General features: G+C 40.8%; 1 protein-coding gene across 4 annotated transcripts in view; it reads left to right on the top strand.

Annotated features, from left to right (window-relative positions):
* frmpd1a (FERM and PDZ domain containing 1a) overlaps nt 1-19828 on the top strand; it is a 434267-nt gene that overhangs the window by 408744 nt on the left and 5695 nt on the right. For all 4 annotated transcript variants that reach the window (XM_085163379.1, XM_085163381.1, XM_085163378.1 and 1 more), the window contains 8 exons: nt 8260-8355; nt 8788-8913; nt 8994-9113; nt 9623-9759; nt 14220-14439; nt 14544-14726; nt 16659-16803; nt 16885-18153. In XM_085163379.1, coding sequence (XP_085019505.1) covers nt 8260-8355; nt 8788-8913; nt 8994-9113; nt 9623-9759; nt 14220-14439; nt 14544-14726; nt 16659-16803; nt 16885-18153 — 2296 coding nt within the window. The remainder of the gene's footprint in view (nt 1-8259; nt 8356-8787; nt 8914-8993; nt 9114-9622; nt 9760-14219; nt 14440-14543; nt 14727-16658; nt 16804-16884; nt 18154-19828) is intronic.

Raw genomic sequence — 19828 nt, 5'->3', positions numbered from 1 at the left:
TTACGTCTGTTATAAATAATTCTTCGTGTTATTTCTTTCTGCATTGTGTTCAGGATGCAAATATTATAGACTGATTAAATATAGAGAAGCATCAGTGTACTACAGTTTTGATTATGACTTGCTGAAGCACATTTTACACGACTCAGTTTCCTGATTGTATTCAGTCACCTATTTTCCTGAATGGAGTCAAACTGCACAGATAATGTTTAAACATGACTCTATATACATGAGGGTCTGACTGTTTTAACCAAAGGATATAGACACGTTTGTCTTGCTTATGGCCATGTTAACACTTTCAGTATTTAATTCATTATCTCCATCAAGGAGATTATGGTTTTCATAGCATCTGTCTGTAAACAAGAGAGGTCAAAAAGTTGACTGTTAATTCTGATGAAACTTCATTTGGCTGTAGAGCGGGGTCATGTTAACTACCCATTAAAATTTGATCTACATCTACCAAGGTCTTCAAGGTCAGCATCATGATTTATTGGGTGAATATTAGGGCTGCACGATTTTGCATAAAATGAGAATCACGATTTTTTGGCTTAGAATTGAGATCATGATTCTCTTTTCCAGTATAAATATTTATTGCGCTTATTAACTGCACATCAACTTCGTAACAGTTGAGACTGAACATAAAAACAATAAATAAACATAAAAACAACAAATGTCTCACGTTTTGTCGTTGCCGCAAAATGTTGTACTGCTTGAAATTGCGTCTCCACCGTTGCTCGACACTGCGTGTATAGAGCAGGTAGTGCAACAATAGAAAAATAGTTGCGGGACGGCACTGTGTAGCGTTTGTCTAGTGTGTTGATCATCTTCCTAAATCCCTCATTTTACACAGTGTTGATGGAGCCATATCTTTGGTCAGGTGATAAGTAATAGCCTAATTTCTTTGTGCCTGCGGGAGTTCGACGTGTAAAGTGAAGCGCTGTATAAGGTTCCCGTTATTGATGTTTGGGTGGTTGACCGGGACGGATTTTCTCCTGTCACTTTCTCGTCATCCCTGACGTGCTCTCCGTTGTTTTTTCCCTGCTAATTTTAGCATCACACGGCATAGCTTCTGTATCACGTGGTATAAGGCTCCGCCCTTGTCATTTGTTGAGCAGGAAGAGTGAGCGCTTGTTTTCATGCAGATTACGTCCCGGATCAAAATGCGGTACAATCGTCGTCTTTTTTTTTTTTTTTTTTTTTTTTTTTTTCAAATCAGATCGCACATAAGTATGAATCGAGATCGCGATTTTCTAACGATTAATCGTGCAGCCCTAGTGAATATTGACAAAAAGCCTTATAACCTAGAAACTAGATTTCTTACAAATGCGATGTGTATTGTCAACATTTAAAAAATACTGTAACATTTGACCTTTGGCCTCTCCTTCAAAGTCAGATAAGGTCAAACTTTCATGTCTTTTGTCTTTAAAACTTAAAATTCTACGGCACTTGTTTGCATTGGCATCGTTTTGGTAGTCATCATATCATCATATGGGGATTTTAAATATCACATTATAATCTGCATCTGAATGTCACCGTTTTTATCTGTGATATCACTTTTACATTTCACATCTGCCCTTTTTTCAGGTTGGCCTCAAAATTAGTAGAAATAAAGTATTGTCATCACAAAGAGAATGAGCTGCCTAGACAAGTGTTGTAGTATAATAATACATAATAACCTCAAGTTATTCATGTCCAGTTATCTACAAATGAATACCTATTATCCATTATCTACTCCAAAATAATGTTTGTATACAAAATACAATGCTATTCCCTAAAAAGTAAATACTGCCCAGAGAGCGAGGTGCCTTGGCGGAGGTTTGCAATCTCCGAGTGCTTCTTATATTTTCACTGTAACCTGATGTACATTTGGAATATACTGCATATACAAGTGGGCTTAGGCCACGGGCACAACACAAAATAAATCCATATAAGGCAGTACCAGAGTGCTGCATAAGCATCTCTGACCAATACATTGTCCAAAAATAGAAAATAATTTTATCTTTATAATCTTCACTCAGCCTTCCACCGTCAATAACGAGATATACACATGACCAGAATTTACAGTAAAATACCAGATTAATGGACTAAAAAGCTCATAGTATTCTGATATATTTTTCAAAGCTTTTGAGACAAAGTCTATTTTTTCAGTTCTGAGACACTTCATGGATAATTTATTCTGACAGGTTTCCTGATTTGATGTGGGGAAGCACAACAGAGCTGCCATTTAGTGAGCAGGTTCAGAGTCTGTGGTGTGCACATGCAGGCATGTAGGAGGTTGATTTAATACACAGCAAGTAAACATGGCTCTCATCAATGCTGCATTTAAAAAAATATATAATGTGTGTTTTTAAAAAAGGCATTCAAAGCTGTACTTAGATCTCAGTCATACACACTGTGTCGTTCTCTCAATAAGACTGAATGTAAAGCTCGTTTATTTAGAAGAAAAGTACTTTAAGAGATTTTAAGTGTTTGAACCATGAAAATTTGTGACTGCTTACATTTAAGACATAGGCTACTGTCAATGGAAATGATATAAGTTTGAATATGGTAGAATACTGCATGTAATCATTTGTGTTTAGAAGTATATAGTTGGTGGCATATTGGAAGGATGTCTCATCCTAGGAAGTCTGTAACATTCCAGGGTGTTCTGGCGTTCACCCCCACATCCTAGGAGCATGGGAAAGGTCGTACCTTGTTTTATTGTTTTACGGTAGGATTAACGTAGTTATATCTGTTTCCAGTCTAAGTGCTTTTGTTTAGATGAACTGCTGGACTTTGAGTCCAGCAGGTTTAGGGAAGTCATTTATGGGGTCAGACTCTGACACACACTCATACACACACACACACGTACACCTCCACATTCCAATGTAAGGAACAAACGCTCGCAGAAGTGTATAAATAAAAGACCAGGGCAGTCCTCAGGGTCAGTCTCTGAGACTCACTCTTGAGTGTGAGTTCTGAGAGCTGCCCTTGCTAGCAAGTAAATCTGTGTGTTTCTCTTCTCTGATTCTCTACTGAAGAAGTGTTTTAGAATATATCTCTTAACAGCTACATTCACACTGCAGGCGAAAGTGCATCAAATCCGATTTTTTTGACCCTATGTGACCCATATCCGATCATGGTATGACAGCGTGAACGGCACAAATACGATATTTTCAAATCCGATCTGGGTCACTTTCGTATGTGGTACTGAATCCGATACATATCCGATGTTTTAGAAAGCGACCGCTGTTTGAACGGTCATGTCGCATTAAATCCGTCTTTTACGTCACTGACGCTGGAGAAGCGCCTGAGAAGACATCACGAACGCTTCCTGGCCATCCAGTGTAGATGTCAGTGAAACTGTTGGGAAGACAACGTGAACATTTTATTTGTACTGTATAATCTGCAGATTCTGACAGAAATCTGCAACTATCCTTTGAAGCACCGCTCCTCTAAAACAGCAATAATGATAATTATTTTGTTATTTACATTATTATGTAAATAACAAAATAACTTAAAGCAAAAATTGGGAAACGTAAAGTCCGAAGTCTTTATATTAACGGCCATCAATCAAACAATACTGTTTGCTCTGGGTCTAAACAGAGCGCGTTGTGTGTGGCGTCTTCTTTTGTGCATGCGGGCCGCTTTCAGCGTTCACACTAGAGGGCGTTTGCTGTCGCATTTTATCTGTAGCGTGAACAAGCAGACAAAAAAATCGGATTTGATCAAAAAATCGGAATTGAGCAATAACACCTGCAGTGTGAACGTAGCCATAATGTTGGTTTTTAGGCTTTTTGAAACTTTCTCAGATTTTTTGCACTAGTTTGCAGAACAGAAGTTTAGTTGATGCCGTGTATCACAGTTCAAAATCAAAAGCTTTAATCCAGCTAGCTGTGGGTCATTAACAGTAGATCAGACAGCGAAGCAGACTATTAAAGTGAGCGGCAGGCAAAATCCAGAAACAGTCCTAGGTGTCATTCACTGTGATAACAAAGAATAGTACAGGGACAATAAGAAACTGTAGGCAGTAGTTGGAAAAGCTCGACTGGTGTGAATATGGCACGCTTGCAACAGGAAGTATTGCACCAGGGGTATAAAAGGAAGTCTGACTGGCTAATTGGGAACAGTTGTAGCAAATCAAACACAGATAAGGACTAATAAAGGCAGGTAGTAAAATTATGCAAAGAGACCAGAGTTCTATTGAAGAAAGTGATATTAATGTTTAGTGGCCTCTGTGATGAGTTTAAAAGTCACCCAAAGGTGGCTCTCTCTTTTTTATTTAGCTTGATCACCATGGTAACCAGTGTTGGGGAGTAACGGAATACATGTACCGCCGTTACGTATTTAAAATACAAAATATGAGTAACTGTATTCCGTTACAGTTACCGTTTAAAAAGGTGGTATTTAGAATACAGTTACTTTGTTGAAATAAATGGATTACACGGCGGTACTTCCCTGTTTCATATTGTGGCGGGTCAGGACTGTTTGGGTTTTGTTTGACAGCTACGTTCTGTTGTTCCAGGCGGCAGCGTTACGGTTGCCATGGTTACAGGGTGACGTTCTCTCTGCGTGTGTCCTGGGTGAGAGAGGCCTTTTTGTTGTTGTGCTAAGCTAATAGGCAGAATGCTACAGGTATAGCTCTAAAGAATGTAGCATCATAGGCAGTGTAGTCCGTGCTGCAGGGAGAATGGACTGCCATACACGTTATGTGTCTGTGAGCGAGGGAGGGAGTAAAAGGAAAAGTATGAGTTGTCATCGAGCAAAAACGGGAGCTGGAAGCATGTAAATATAATAATAACCACTGCAGCCAAGAAGAGTGCCTGACGAGCCCAGTTGTAAGTAAGCTATTAAGACTCGACTGTATGCTGTGTTTGTGTTTTCCTCCGAAACAATAAGTTCTGTTGGAGCAGCCTTTCAACGCCTCTCTCTGTCTCTCGCTAGCAAAGTTGACTCTCTTTTTTATTTAGCTCGATCACCATGGTAACTAATGATGAACACATAACTCGGTTAGAGTTCAGATTTTTTTCTTTAAAATCGGCTGTAAGCAGGATCTTTCCTCAGATTCTTTTAGTGTCACAAACATGTATTCTGTGCTATAGGAACACATTTTTGACACGACACACAATGCTAACAGCACCGCTTGAAGTGGTGTGTCATATTTGTGAAGACCCAAAGAAATTTTTCATTTGGAATTTTATTGTCCTGAACAAGAAAATAGTGGAAACCGCAGACAAGAATAAAACGCGATTTATGGTTTCTAGATGTTCCTTTGCACTATGACGACGAGTGCTTGTCAGTAAAACCAACATTAGATTCAGCATTACTGCAAACTCGGTGCACTTTGTTCCTTTATAAATCTGCCTGTGGTTGTGCAGGGTTCCTACCCTGCAAGCGGATGTGAAATTAGCAGGACGAGGAAAACCACTGAGGCCGGAGAGCCCATTACTAAACACAGAGAAAACACAGATCAATATCCTCCCCATTCTCCGGTCCTAATGTCTGTGATTACAGGACAATAAATATCAGATTAAGGAGAAAAAAGGGTAGAAGGAGATGGTAAAGAGACCAAGAGAGGTGGAGGGGAGGGGGCGGGATGTTTTTATCATCGTTAAAAGGAAGACAAAATATGTAACGGGGGATGGGAAGCTGACAAGTGAGGGGTTGTCTAAAATTTGAATGCCCTCTGTTTCAACTTCAAAACATGCAGACATCAATGTTGCATTGTATCACAGTGTCAATACAGAAAAACACTTTCTAAAATCATAAGAGAAGAGGGATGTAGCGGGAAAGATGAGTCACCGCGGAGAACGAGCCGGGTAGACAGAAACAGGCCAGAGGATATGATGCGAAGAAAAATGCTCTGCGAGAAGATCTGAAGATAAAATAACACTGCTCTCTCACTTTATGGTCTGTTATAACGTGCTAAACATATTCAGTATTCTCAGTCTGGATTGCCAGCATTTAAAAATAACAGTGGTTGTGTTCAAGCGACAAACATACGTCAGGAAAATTCAGCAAATCTGTCTCGTGACCAGGACTCCCACTTGATGTGTCCCACATTTTAAAAGGCTGACAGACAAGACGAGCTTAATTCAAAGGCTGTGAAGAAATCAGGGTGACTGGGTGAAGCTGGTGGAAGGCAGTTCCTTGAGTTTTTTGCTTTTATTTTTGTGAAATTGATATATTTTACTCATAAAACATTGTTGGAGGTTTCATTCCGTTTTGGATGCCAGTGATGTGGCGGTACAGAGAACAGTGCGCACGATCTGATATCCTCGTGTTGGTGTTGTTCCCAGATCATCATACTAAAGGTTGTTCCAGGATCAACATTGCAAGTGACCAATCAGAATGTTGTGATGTCATACTTTTGCGACTTCAGGAAAAACCGGCGTAAAACAAAAAACTGTACTTAAGCTGCGAGAAACCGCCTTTGTCCGCCGATCAACGGACCCTGACCCTGACCCTAACCCTTTAATAAACACTAAGCAGAATTGATATTGTCCTTGCAACATTGGAATTTCATAAATGCACGAATGGGTTGGTGCGCAAAAGAATAACGTCACAATAATGTGATTGGTCACTTGCAATGTTGAACCTGGAACAACATTTTCATGATGATCTGGGAACAACACCAACACGAGGATATCTGATCATCCGAACAGTGCAGTCGTCTCACAGCAAGAAAGTTCTGGAATTAAAACTTTCTGAAGAGTTTCTTCCTAAAAGACAAGCAATGTTAGATGAAAAGGGTTAGGGGGTTAGGGTTAGATGCTATTGAAACAGCATTGAGTGGTGCATTTTTGGTGAGGTTCAGGATGGGTCTCTGAGGGTACACTATTTTAGTGATAGACTGTGATAGTGCTGTACCATTAACCCTTTAAAACGGGCACGCTCTGTTTTGCGTAACTATTTTTAAATCCTTGTAGCTCTGCAACCACGTGAGCTAGCGCAATAATTTTTTTTGCATATGAAACCGGAGGAGTTGTTCTTACATCTTATGCCATCAGCTTGTCCTCGGTCACAGTTTCCTTCCACATATAGTTTTGCAAAAACTGCATAAAAACCACTTGCAGCAACAAAAACGTAATATTCCAGAAACACGCTTTGCCGATCCGATCAGCTGTTCGTAACACTTCCTACATTGGAATAGACGTCAGCGCGAAGTATCGCATGTCCGCCATGACCTGCCCGAAACCGGAAGTGACGTCATTTTCGCGGAAATGTAGTTTTTTTTACCATCAGGGCCTTATGAGCTTATACTGGTGTTTTTAAAAGTTATGTTTGACTTTATGACTTTCTGTGTCGTTTCTGGGATGCTTAGGACTCATATTGCACTGCTGGAAATAGTTTATTTTGATGCATATGCTGCTTTTTTGCAAATTTGCACTATAATATTTATTTTTGTTTTTCCTGCAGTGTATAAAAATTGGTGTATTTCAAAAATAAAACTATGAAGACACTCAAAATAAATTTCCTGTGGTGGGAAACTATTTTGTGCAACTTTTTTGTATTTACAGGTTTGAGGGCCATTTAAGCCTCTTAAATTTCTCTAACTAGAAATATATGTTAAAAAAACAAAACCGATTTTCAATTTTTTTGTAGTTTATTGCACTTTTTTGCAATTTATGTAATCACTATGCACTTAATTCATACATATTATTAAAATCTAGGCTGTAATGGTTGTATTGATGTATAGCAACTTGATATGCTCCCAAAAATGGCTCCACAACATGTAAAAATATAATATAAGCTCTGGCGGACTTGGTTCTATGGTAGGTCTTAAAGGGTTAATGTAACTTTCCCACCATGAATATATACCTACTGGAACCCAAAGATGATTATCGACAGATCTGCAGCTAGGGTCAAAAGTAATGCAACATAAAATTAAACACATGAGTGTAAGAAGGTTTTTTTTATGGAGAAGAAACTTCCAGACTACAGCTCAATGATGGTAAGACAGGAATTTCAGATTCAGACAGCTGCAGGCGCCACAGATCAGCAGTCAATCCTGTTATACTCTGAAGTCTGCCTGCAGGAAGCATGCCTCGTTGGTACATTGTAGTACAGTCTCTCTGCGGACAACCCTGTACCGTCATAAAAAATTAACAGGCACACGGACATTCGCTCCCAAGTGGACCCTAACAGACTCATAGACCCGGAAACTGCAACACACCTTTAAGATTTCCCACATTATTGCGCACAGAAAGAGCCACCCTGCTCCCTGTCAGACTTTTACTCCTGAAACCAACTAAATTCAGACTGCTTTTGTTTTCTTCACAGGGGAACTCCCTGCTCTTCCTGCCCAATGTACTGAAGGTGTACCTCGAGAACGGGCAGACCAAGGCCTTCAAATTTGAGCCCACTACCACAGTCAAGGTACTCTGTAGCGATACTGGAGTGTGGCATTATAATGACACACACCTAGCAGCTCTGGCAAAGTTTCAGAGTTGAAGCTGAGGCTCGTGAAGTAGAAAAAAATCTCAGATTTCCTCCTGAGACAAAAACTAAATCAAAGTTTTAAACTAGACCCTGTAAAAGTGCGTTTCTTCCTGAATTTCAAGCTCCACATTAAACTGTAACCATATATAACGTTGAATTGAATTTACCAGATACAGCCGAGTGATTTACTCACTTCCTCAGCAGTTATTAGTATTAGGCATGCATTTGTTTCCTGGATTTGACAGCTACTCTGAAACTTTCTGTTACCACTCTGAGACCTTAAGACCTTAACTCAGCTCACCTCAGCAAATGTGTTCCCTGATGTTATAAAATATTATCTCTGAAGGTGTAATTTTCTTTGCACGTCAGGACATTGTGATGACACTGAAGGAAAAGCTTTCTCTGAGCCGCATTGAGCATTTCTCACTAGTGCTGGAGCAGCAGCACAGCATCAGCAAATTGCTGTTGCTACATGATGAGGAGAGGATACAGCAGGTATGCACACACAAATTACATTTAAACAAAAAAAAGTATAAAATGCATTCCAAATAATATAAGCATCCGTGTTTCTGCAGGTGGTCCAGAAGAAAGAGGCCCATGACTACAGGTGTTTATTTCGTGTTTGTTTCATGCCCAAAAACCTTCAGATGCTGCTGCAGCAGGATCCCGCTGCCTTTGAGTACCTCTACCTGCAGGTAGACTGATGAATGTGCACACTGCTGGGCTTGTCAGATCACTACTCTCTTTTATTATCTGTTATAATTATTGTTTTTCTATTTAAGGATATTAATAGTTACTTTATTCATATGAAATGGCTGCTATTAATATCAATTCTGATTAATTGAGTCACTGCAAACTGACCTACAGCATCAATAGGAAAACAGGATTCTCAACTCTGAATCAAATCAATAGGCAAAGTGTTGTAACACTTCCAAAAGTACACTTATTGCTGCAGTTGGCTCATTTCACCGTGATGCAAATCATCAGACTGAAAGGTCAGCTTGTTTGTAAATGTGCAGTTTTTCATTAAATCCCACCTGCACCATGATTCTCTTCAAAGAAGGAAGTTTGTGTTTGTTTTAATACCAAAGCTGACCCTGCTATTTTGGACGTTTTTCTCCAAGTAGCTACAAACTGCTGCAAACAAGACAAATCAGTTGCTACTCAATGATTAATTCTGATGTATGTTGTCTGTTTGTGCTAGGGGGTGAACGATGTACTGCAGGAGCGTTTTGCAGTAGAGATGAGGTGTAACGCCGCCTTGCGACTTGCTGCACTACACATTATGGAGAGGCTAGCGAGCTGTGGACATTCACCCAAAACCAACCTGAAGATGATCACGTGAGATATAGACACACCTTTATACGTGGACTGTACAGAAAACGTAGCTGATGTGGAAGTGCTGTAAACTTGCTTTCTGTGTTTGGTCAGCAATGGCCAACGGTAGTCGCAAGAAGACATGCGGTTGTCTGCGTTAAAGCCCTCAGCTGCCTGTGTCTGCGACTGTAGTAACATACTAATGTATTGTCAGAGGGCATGAAGCTGCATTTGTGAAGGTCCACCACTAATAGTCACATGTTACACTACAGCTCATGAGAAATGTTGTGTGCTGTCTATGGTGCTGAAATTATAACAGTTTAGTTTAAGTGTAATAAAACTTTATTAACAAAAAAAAATTTATTTATTAGCATAAGTACATTGACAAGACTGACTTCAATCCAAGGCCTGATTTTTTATTTTATTTTTTATTTATTTATTTTTTTGAGGGGGGTGCAGGGACCAAAGTCAGCGTCATCACACCTTATTTCACTTTGAACCCCATCGCACAGGCCGTAAGATTACAACGTCAAACATTAAAGAAGTTGCAAGAAGTTCTGTTTCAGCTGGTATTGCCTGACTCCACATTCAGCACATTTAGAATTAGGCAGCTTGGTAATTGATACCTTTTTACCACATCTTCATGTGGCATTTCAAATAAATTCCGATGAATGGAGAAATATTTCACTGTTATAGCACCTACTCTTAAATCTCTGTAATGCCTCCTACATGCAGCAATAACTGCCACCATATCAAATAGTGGTGCAGCGGATCACGGTTGATCCGTAATCCGAACCGATCCCACTTCGCGGTTCGGCACACACGTGATCCGAAGATTCGAAAAAGAAGAAAAAGTATGTGTATGGTGCACGTGGTCAGTCTGTCAAGCAATAGTTATGGCCAGCACTAGTGGCCCAAGTGGAGGAGCAGAGGAGTTTGCGGTATTTAAGCAGCCCTTTGATGCCCAATCCGACCGGGCTAAAGCTATTACAAAAGCTATTGGGGTGTTTAGCTGCAGACGGGAGGCCGTATTCCGTTGTGCAAAACAAGGGGTTTAAACTATGATGAACGTGCTTGAGCCACTCTTAGTGGCAAGATCGTTCCAAGCATGTATGAGCAGGAAAGGTTTAAAGTTGTGGCTGAACTGTCCCAGGCATCTTCTGTTGCCCTAACTACTACAAATGGGTAGACCTCTATGGGCTCAAATTGTGGTCATAAATATTTTGTACTTGTCAATCAGTTTTGTATGTGTAAAAAAGTTTTGTATGTGTAACAAGAATTTGTGTGTGCGTAAAAAAGATTTGTGTGTGGACTTAGCCAAAAAATACGTGTGAAACTCTGCACTCAAGTTTCAAGTTACAAGTACGAATTTTGACCCTATTTTTCTACTTTCATCTGATTGGTCAATGTCATGTCAATCACAAATTTAACAATCCAATCAGAGAACAGATGGGTTTGGCTATTGAAAGAGTGCTTTTTTTGAACTGCAGGTCCTTGAAGGGTAATACAGTTTGAAGCTGGGACGCAGCATGTGCTGCTAATGCTAAAAGCTAACTAAAATCCAAGGATCCAGAATTTGTTGCGCTGGCTGCTGAGCTCTTTGGGTTTTTGCGGCAGCTCTACATGTACTAGATGCACCTGCTTCTTGTCGTTTCTATCTCTGACTGTATGTCCTCTACAAGAGTTTCTGTTTTTTTATCTTCAAATGTTTAATAAAAACATGAATCGCTAATTCATAACGAAGAAAGCTTTGTAACTACCCTTCAAGGACCTGCAGTTCAAAAAAGCACCCTTTCAATAGCCAAACCCATCTGTTCTCTGATTGGATTGTTAAATTTGTGATTGACATGACATTGACCAATCAGATGAAAGGAAGGAAAATAGGGGCAAAATTCGTACTTGTAACGTGAAACTTGAGTGCAGAGTTTCACACGTATTTTTTGGCACACACAAATTCTTTTTACACATACAAATCCTGATTTACAAGTACAAAATATTTATGACCACAATTTGAGCCCATAGGGACCTCCAGGACAAGCTACTTTCAAATTACGTGACTGTGACAGCTCATTATATCACAGTGGATTGCGATATAATGAGCAGTATGTATTATTGTAGGGTCTACCTTACAATATAAAGAGCCGACTGTTTTTGTCATTTGGCGCTTTATAAATAAAATTTAATTGAATTGAGTGGTAGATACAAAGACCTATACTGCCCTATATTGTACCATAATTATCATTTTTTTTAATAATTGGAATGAGTCTTCAGTTGAATGTTTTTAACAGGCAAAAAAATATTTCAATAAGTAAATGTTACATTTTTGTCTTTTTTCTTTTTTTGCTGATCCGATCCGAACCGTGAGATTTTTGATCCATTGCACCACTAATATCAAATGCAAAAAATATGGCATGGACGTCAGGCACAGGAAGTCTTAATAGCCCATTTTTTAATTTGATGTTTGGGATTGGTTTGATAGTTTAAAGGTACTATTTGTTTGTTCTGACCAGCACATTTACATTAATATGCTTTAAAATACGTTTTCCTTAATAAAGTTTTATTACGCTCAAGTTTAGCTGTTCAAATTTCAGGACCATGGACAGGGCACACAGCTTTCTCATGAGCTGTGCTCTAACACGTTTTTTATTTGGAGCCTACACAAATTCAGCTGCGTGCACGTTGACAGATCACAGATAAACACAAGACTCCCTCATGGACTTTGTAAAACCTTTTTTTTCTAAACAAATCACAATTAACAACCTGAGTCTGCCCTATTAGTGCATCGCCTGCAGCTAAAATCATCTCTTGGTTTGGGACCTTGTGGAGCCTCTGAGCCTCTTTTTGTTTGCAGTGGTGATGAATAGTTTGACAGATGAAGTCAGGCAGGAGTGTCTTTGGACTGTGATGTTTGCAGACAACATTGTGATCTGTGGTGAGATTAGTTTAAACAGCTGGCCTCTGCCATTTAAAGCAGAAGACAGTGCACAAGAGAGTTGAAGAGGAAAGTGCAGGCAGGTTGGAGTGGGTGGAGACGAGTGTCTCAGATAGCAGCAATAGTGAAAGGTGAGGTTTACAGGATGGTAGTGACACCTGTCACGATTTATGATTTTAAGGTGTTTAAGCAGGGCTTGGCAATCTCAGTCCACGAGGGCCGGTGTCCCTGCAGGTTTTAGATGTGTCCTCGAACCAACACAGCTGATTTAAATGGCTAAATTAGCTCCTCAGTGGTTGTATCCCAATCCAGGGTCTGCAGCCTTAAAGGCCGCATTTTAAGGCTGATTACGTCACAGCAATGTGACGAAGGCTGTCCCAATTCGAAGGCTGCTCGAAATGCGGCCCTCAAATGCGTCCTTCATTTCCCTGAATTTTAAGGATGTGGCGGTGTAGACTTCGTGGCCCAACATATCCCAGAATGCATAGCGCGGCGGTGGGTGTGGATAATTTTGCCAAAAAAAAACGGCAGATGAGGGGAAACTTTAAGTAAGTACTGAATATTATGTCACTTATTTATGTGCAAATGTTTAATAACGAAGAACATTAAAACATTACTGTTGGCCACATGTCGGCAAAGTTATGTGACATTAGTGACGTTTGTACGAACTTGGTTTTAAAGCCTTTACTTTAAAATATACACCGTTCAATAGCTGAGCTTAATCAGAGAATGATCAAAGCTCATGTAGAAACAAACAAACAAATGAACAAAAGATTTTCTCCTTCATTTCTGTCAAACAAAGCTGTATGAAACATTTCCAGCTGTTAGTATCATGGTTGCTAGGCAACCTGGGCAGCGCAACGGAGGCTAGACCGTCCCATTTCACAAGCCTCGCACTTCCGGCCTTAGCGATCTTTAAGTACGCGGCCCTTGAGGATCGTTGAGGCTGCGTACTTTAAGGCTGCAGACCCTGAATTGGGATACAGCCAGCATGTCCTGAAGTTCTCCAGAGGCCTGGTAACGAACTAATCATGTGATTCAGGTGTGTTGACCCAAGGTGAGATCTAAAACCTGCAGGGACACCGGCCCTCGTGGACTGAGATTGCCCACCGCTGTGTTAAGGGTTTCATTGGGATTGTTCAGAAGGGCGAGTATTAGAAATGAGTACATCAGAGGGACAGCTCATGTTGAGCGATCGGGAGACACATAGATGCAAGGCTGAGATGGTTTGGACATGTGCAGAGGAGAGATAGTGGGATATACAGTATATGTTGAAGAGAAAGACCATGGATGTAGTGAAGGAGAACATGCAGAGGGTTGGTGTGAGGGAAGAAGATGCAATCGAGATGGATGCAGATCATCTGCTGTGGTGACTCATAAAGTGAGCGGTCCAAAAATGAAGACGACCACAAATCTCTTTTTGCTTAAATGAGTGCCTTTCCCTGTTTAACATGCAGGTTTAACAGGCTAGTTGTTTTGTGTGTGAAAAAGTTTCAATATCCTTTTAAACAAAAACAAACCCTTTCAATCTGCATTTGTGTGTTTCCCTCAGAAAGACTTGGGGCATAGAGAACTTTGTGTCATCCACCTTGCTGAGGAACATGCGAGAAAAGGATCTGAGAAAGGCCATCGGCTACCACATGAAGAAGAGCCAATCCCTGTACGATCCCAAGCAGAAGGGCCTGTCAGTCGATCAGACACGGATCAACTATCTGGAGGAGCTGAGTGAACTCAAATCATTTGGAGGGAAATCTTTTGGTGCCACCATGATGGTAGGAGTTGATCTGTATACTTTTGTTCTTGAGATTTGGTTGTATATTATAATTTGAATCATCTTCTTTCTCTGCACTTTCTCCACCTGCTCTGTGTTGTTCAGCTCCAGGACAGGGAGTCGATGGTGACCCTATTAGTGGGAGCACGGCACGGGGTGAGTCAGATCGTCAACCACAAGCTGAGCATCCTGTCCTCCCTCACAGAATTCACCAGCATAACACGCATCGAGCTGCTGCCTGAATCGGAAAAGGTCAGCCTGGTCAAAATATACCTGCAGGACATCAAGGTGAGACCTAAAAGGATACACACCCAAACCTAATATGCAAGAGGAACAGAATAACTCATTTGCAACACTGTAAACACTTTCCTGATGACATTTCCTGTAGGGCTGCTCAATTAATCGAATTTTAATCACGATTACGATCTGGGCTTTCAGCGATCATTAAAAATGACTGAGCCGATTATTAGCACCTCCCTCGTGCTTTACTCTCGCGCTGCTTCGTGTGGCAAATCGAGCGCACCTCTCTGCATTTCGAACACGCGTCACAACAATTAAGAGGACCCGAGGGAAGCTCGGAAAGCTAAGCAGAAGTTATTTGGAGAGGAGAGTGACTGCCGTTGGTTGAAAAGAGAGGTAAAAAAAAAAACTTCAGTGGTGTGGAAACATTATGGGTTCGCGGAGAAACCAGAGGAGTTGTACTTACATCTCATGCCATGTCCTAGGTCCTAGCTTGTCCTAAAACTGCATAAAAAGCGCTTGCAGCAACAAAAACATAATATTCCAGAAACAGCTTTGCCGATCCGATCAGCTGTTCATAACACTTCCCACATTGAGACAGACGTCAGCGCGAACAATCGCATGTCCACCATTTCCAGCCCGAAATCGGAAGTGACGTCATTTTCGCGGAAAATGTAGTTTTTTACTTGTACGCCTTAAAAGCCTATACTGGTGTTTTTATAAGTCATGTTTGACTTTTCTGAATAGTTTCTGGGATGCTTAGAACTCGAATTGCACTGCTGGAAATATTTATTTTGATGCACATGCTGTTTTCTTTGCAAATTTGCATCATAGGATTGTTTTTCGTTTTTCCTGCAGTATATAAAAATTGCTGTATCTCCAAAATAAAACTATGAAGACACTCAAAATAAATTTCCTGTTCTTGTAAACTATTTTTTGAAACTTTTTTGTATTTAAAGTTTTGAGGGTTAAGCCTCTTAAATTTCTCCAAGTAGAAATATGTAAAAAAACCAAAACAAAAACGATTTTCAATTTTTTTGTAGTTTATTGCACTTTTTTGCAATTAATGTAGTTACTATGGACTTAATGCATACATATTATTAAAATATGGGCTATAACAGTTGTATTGATGTATAGCAACTTGAAATGCTCCCACAAATGGCACTACAACATGTAAAAAAATAATATAAGCTCTGGCGGACTTGGTTCTATGGTAGGTCTTAAAGGGTTAAATAAATATCGTCAAATAATCGAGATCTCAATTTCAGTGAAAATAATCGTGATTATCATTTTTGCCGTAATCGAGCAGCCCTAATTTCCTGTTAGTTTTCTGAGCTATGATCAATGTTAGTCAAAATATCACCGGATGAGGAAGCCATCTCCCACAGTCTGTCACTCACCCAGCTTGACGTTTAGGATAGCCCTTCATTAAATAATGTCTTTCTCACATTAGCTAGATATTTTCTATCAATGTCTATCCACAGTCTATCCATTTTTGTCAGCTCTGGAGGTTTCTGCTTAAGCTGGAAACTAATTAGTATTGTTTTTCATCTCTTTATTGGTGCATTTTGTATTTAGCACATGTTGTTTTGATTTGCATGTTTCTCCTTTTCATTAGGTGAACACGAATAATTGATCCTTATCAGTTTTGCAGTTTGGAAACAGAATTTTGTTCTGTTTGGATGATTGTTAATCAGCTTTAAAAGCTCTCTTAATAAGCTGCTGACTTCCAGACCTCCTTAACTGCTTAAGCACAATATTAATTAGCATCTTAACACAACCCACCTTTACTGCAGTGTTTTAATGAATTAAGATGAACAATTTCTGTTTTTCATAACCTCTTTATGTTATTCTCTGCACCCCCTTGCATACAATATACAAACCTCAGCAGAAACAGTGGTTGAACTTTATGCTAAGTGCTTGTACACTGCTGAATTGTCTTTCCCTACAACCTCTCTTTCTCCATTCTCTTTCATAAAGCCCATTACTTTACTACTGGAGTCAGCTGCGGCTAAGGATATGTCCTGCTTAATAGCAGGGTACTGCCGAGTGTTTGTTGACCCTGACCTCAACGTCTTTCCCTGGATAGATGACTCCAAGAAGCACAGAATCTCTGCTGAGGAAGGTACAAAGACAACAATGCATTCATCACACTTGTAACAATCAATAAATGTTATCTCGTTTCAATTTGGATTTGTGTTCACAGGTTATGTTTCACGGTGTGGCAGTGACTCCGATGAATCCTCAGACTTAGACATGGAACCGCTGGTCAACCTGGTGTCTGACAAGAAGCCCCGCCTTCGAATCAGATCTTCATCCGATCCAGATGGACGGAACAGAAAAGACAGTCGGAGAAACAACAAAGATGAGAGTGAAAGGGGAGAGAAACCTGGCGAGGATAAAAGACTAAAAAATGAAAAGGGTTCTGACACTAAAACAGAAAAGTTTCAGCTCGATAAGAATGACGAGAATGAAAGCTCCGAGCACAGGAAGGAGGTGAAGAGCGTGCAGGATTGTGGACAAATAGAGATCCACGTAACGGACAATGATTCGGGGAGACACGCTAGACAGGAAGGGGAGATGGGATGTGAAGAGGATGTGCGAGCAGCAGAGGAGGAGCCGTCTGTATCAGATTCATGTCATACGGACTCTCGTGTCCTCACCAGCGTCTCCAGTGACACTCTCGATGGCCTGGAGGAAGATGACTTGATATCATGCTCCTCTTCCTCTATCCACGCCAGCGCTGCTTCACAAAGTCACGCCAGTGTCCACTCTTCGTTTCACCTTCACCCTTATTCTCATGGGCATGTACAGCCTCACCTGCTTGCCCCACCGCCTGCGCACTCCCATCCCCTGATTCACCTCACAACTCCTGACAGAGGAGGAGGAGGGGCCTGCAGGAGATCAGGCGATGGAGCCGATCCCCAGCTCACCTCACCCGTCTCCACCTCTTCTCAGAGCCTTGCTGATGCCCAAATATCTTCAGGTAACCTCTGCACCGATGACAGCTCCCTGTGTTTCGCGGAGCTCTCCCGCCTCGTGGACTTCCTGCCGAGCCCTCCAGAGGCCAGCGAGGAAGACGACGACGAAGAAGAGTTGAGGAGGAGGAGGAATGCGTTAAAAGAAACAGATGGGGGAAGAGAGGGAGGAAGCGTAAGCAAGGAAGGTGGTTTTAAAGAAGATTCGTCATCGCCTTCCCCGTCTTCAAACGCAGACTTTGTGTTTAACTTTGTCCAGAGCGACGCACGCTGCTACTACAACATCTGCTCCAACATCACCCCCGACAGCGCACGCAGCCTTTCTCATAAACAGAGAGAAGAGAGGGAGGAGGAGACTCAAGATGAAGACCTGGAGCCAATACCCATCCTGCACCCGCCCCCTGGCTTTGGAGACAGCAGCTCTGATGAGGAGTTCTTTGACGCCAGGGATCGTTTCACCTCACCTGAAGACCTGACATCAGGCGCTGTACCAAGAGGTGATTTACTTTTCACTGTGAGGCTGATCTCAAGAATTTTTAAGTCTTGTATATTGATCAGAAATAAAGGTTGTAAGTTCTGCTCTGTTGCCACCTAGTGGCTGAAGTGGTTACTCCCTAAAAGAGTTAGAATATTTACTGGATTACTGAAAATGTTACATAATTGCCAGAACATGTTACATAATTACCACACCTAACAATAATGGTAGATGTGGTCTAGTGGTCCTGATGACACTCTAATGCAAGAAAAAAACTGCCATTTCCCTTACTGCATCAGTCCAGGTGGGATAGAAGTACAGTCTAACTACATCTGAGGGCTTTTATGATATTATTATTATTTCCAAAGTCCACTACAGTACTTCATACCGTTATTCTACTACATTTAAGGGGTTATGTTCTTACCGATTACTTTCCAAAGGCAAAGAATTACAGGGGATTATTATTGGAAAATAGTACCAAAGTGAATGTAATCTTCTATAACTGCATGTTTTCTCCACACCCCATTAATATTCGGAAGACAACTCGTGTCCAAATTCATGGGCTGCATCCTCCTGAGGCCGCATTTGTAGACCGATTACGTCACAGCGACGCGCCGAAGGCTGTCCAAATTCGTAGACTCCTCTGAATGCAGCCGACAAATGCGTCCTCCTTTTCCCCAAATTTGAAGGATGGGTCGGGTGTGTCCATCGTGGCCTACCATATCCCAGAATTCATAGCGCGGCCCAGCCAAACTCCAGTTTCCAACAATGGCGACCGCTACTAAGTTTTAAAATTACTCTTACTAATCTTTCTGAGTCACAAAATAAACTTTTAACATATTTTCAGGCGAGAAAGTAGCTGTGTAAACATCAAATATCTGCTCGGTTTATCAAGATATTTCATATTTGCAAAAGTGCTTCGACGTTTTCGGAGACATCTGCTACCCACCAGCTCGATAGCAAGCCGGGAGCTCGAGGGTTACTGATGCGGCCGAGAACGGCACAACTCCCTGCACATCATTTTCAGATCACCGCGGACTTTCGCTACTTGGGTTAAACGTAATATATAAGTCACTTAGACAACCTAAAAATGTTATTGTTGGGCTTTTTTCAGTGTTTTGTTTATTCGTAAGTAAATCGGTTTGGCTGATATTAAAGTTATTAGATTAGATTAGATAAAACTTTATTAATCCCCCGGGTGGGTTCCTCCGTGGCTTTTACACAGCTGACTAAACGTCAAACAGAAAACTAATTAAACAGAAGTATGAGACAGTCGGGAATTTACACCAGTGTCCTGTTATATTTTAGATAGCAAGAAGCAGACGACCAAGTTTATTAAACTCCACCGAGACAGCGGTGACGCTAATCAGAAGGCTAGACCGTCCAATTTTACAGCCGTTTACTTCCGGCCTACCCGACCTTCTGAGGACCCGGCCCACGTAGACCGCGAAGGCCGGGTCCTCAGGAGGATGCAGCCCATGAATTTGGACACGACTACCATCTTATTTATCTTATAATCTTTTGGTGGATGATCCAGCTCTGACTAGCTATAAAAGTTAGATTTCACTCTATTGACTCATCTATTAATCTAATACATAATTTGGACCTATATAAACATGTCAATGGAAGAACTATTTTAAATATAATTTATGAATAATGCTTATGTACTTTTCCTTTACATTGTTTCATGTTTTTTC

The sequence above is a fragment of the Neolamprologus multifasciatus genome, chromosome 6 (genome assembly GCF_963576455.1).
Source record: "Neolamprologus multifasciatus chromosome 6, fNeoMul1.2, whole genome shotgun sequence".
In the NCBI taxonomy this organism is placed as follows: domain Eukaryota; kingdom Metazoa; phylum Chordata; class Actinopteri; order Cichliformes; family Cichlidae; genus Neolamprologus; species Neolamprologus multifasciatus.
The sequence above is the reverse complement of the archived record's forward strand: the minus strand, read 5'-3'. Positions and strand labels throughout refer to the sequence as shown.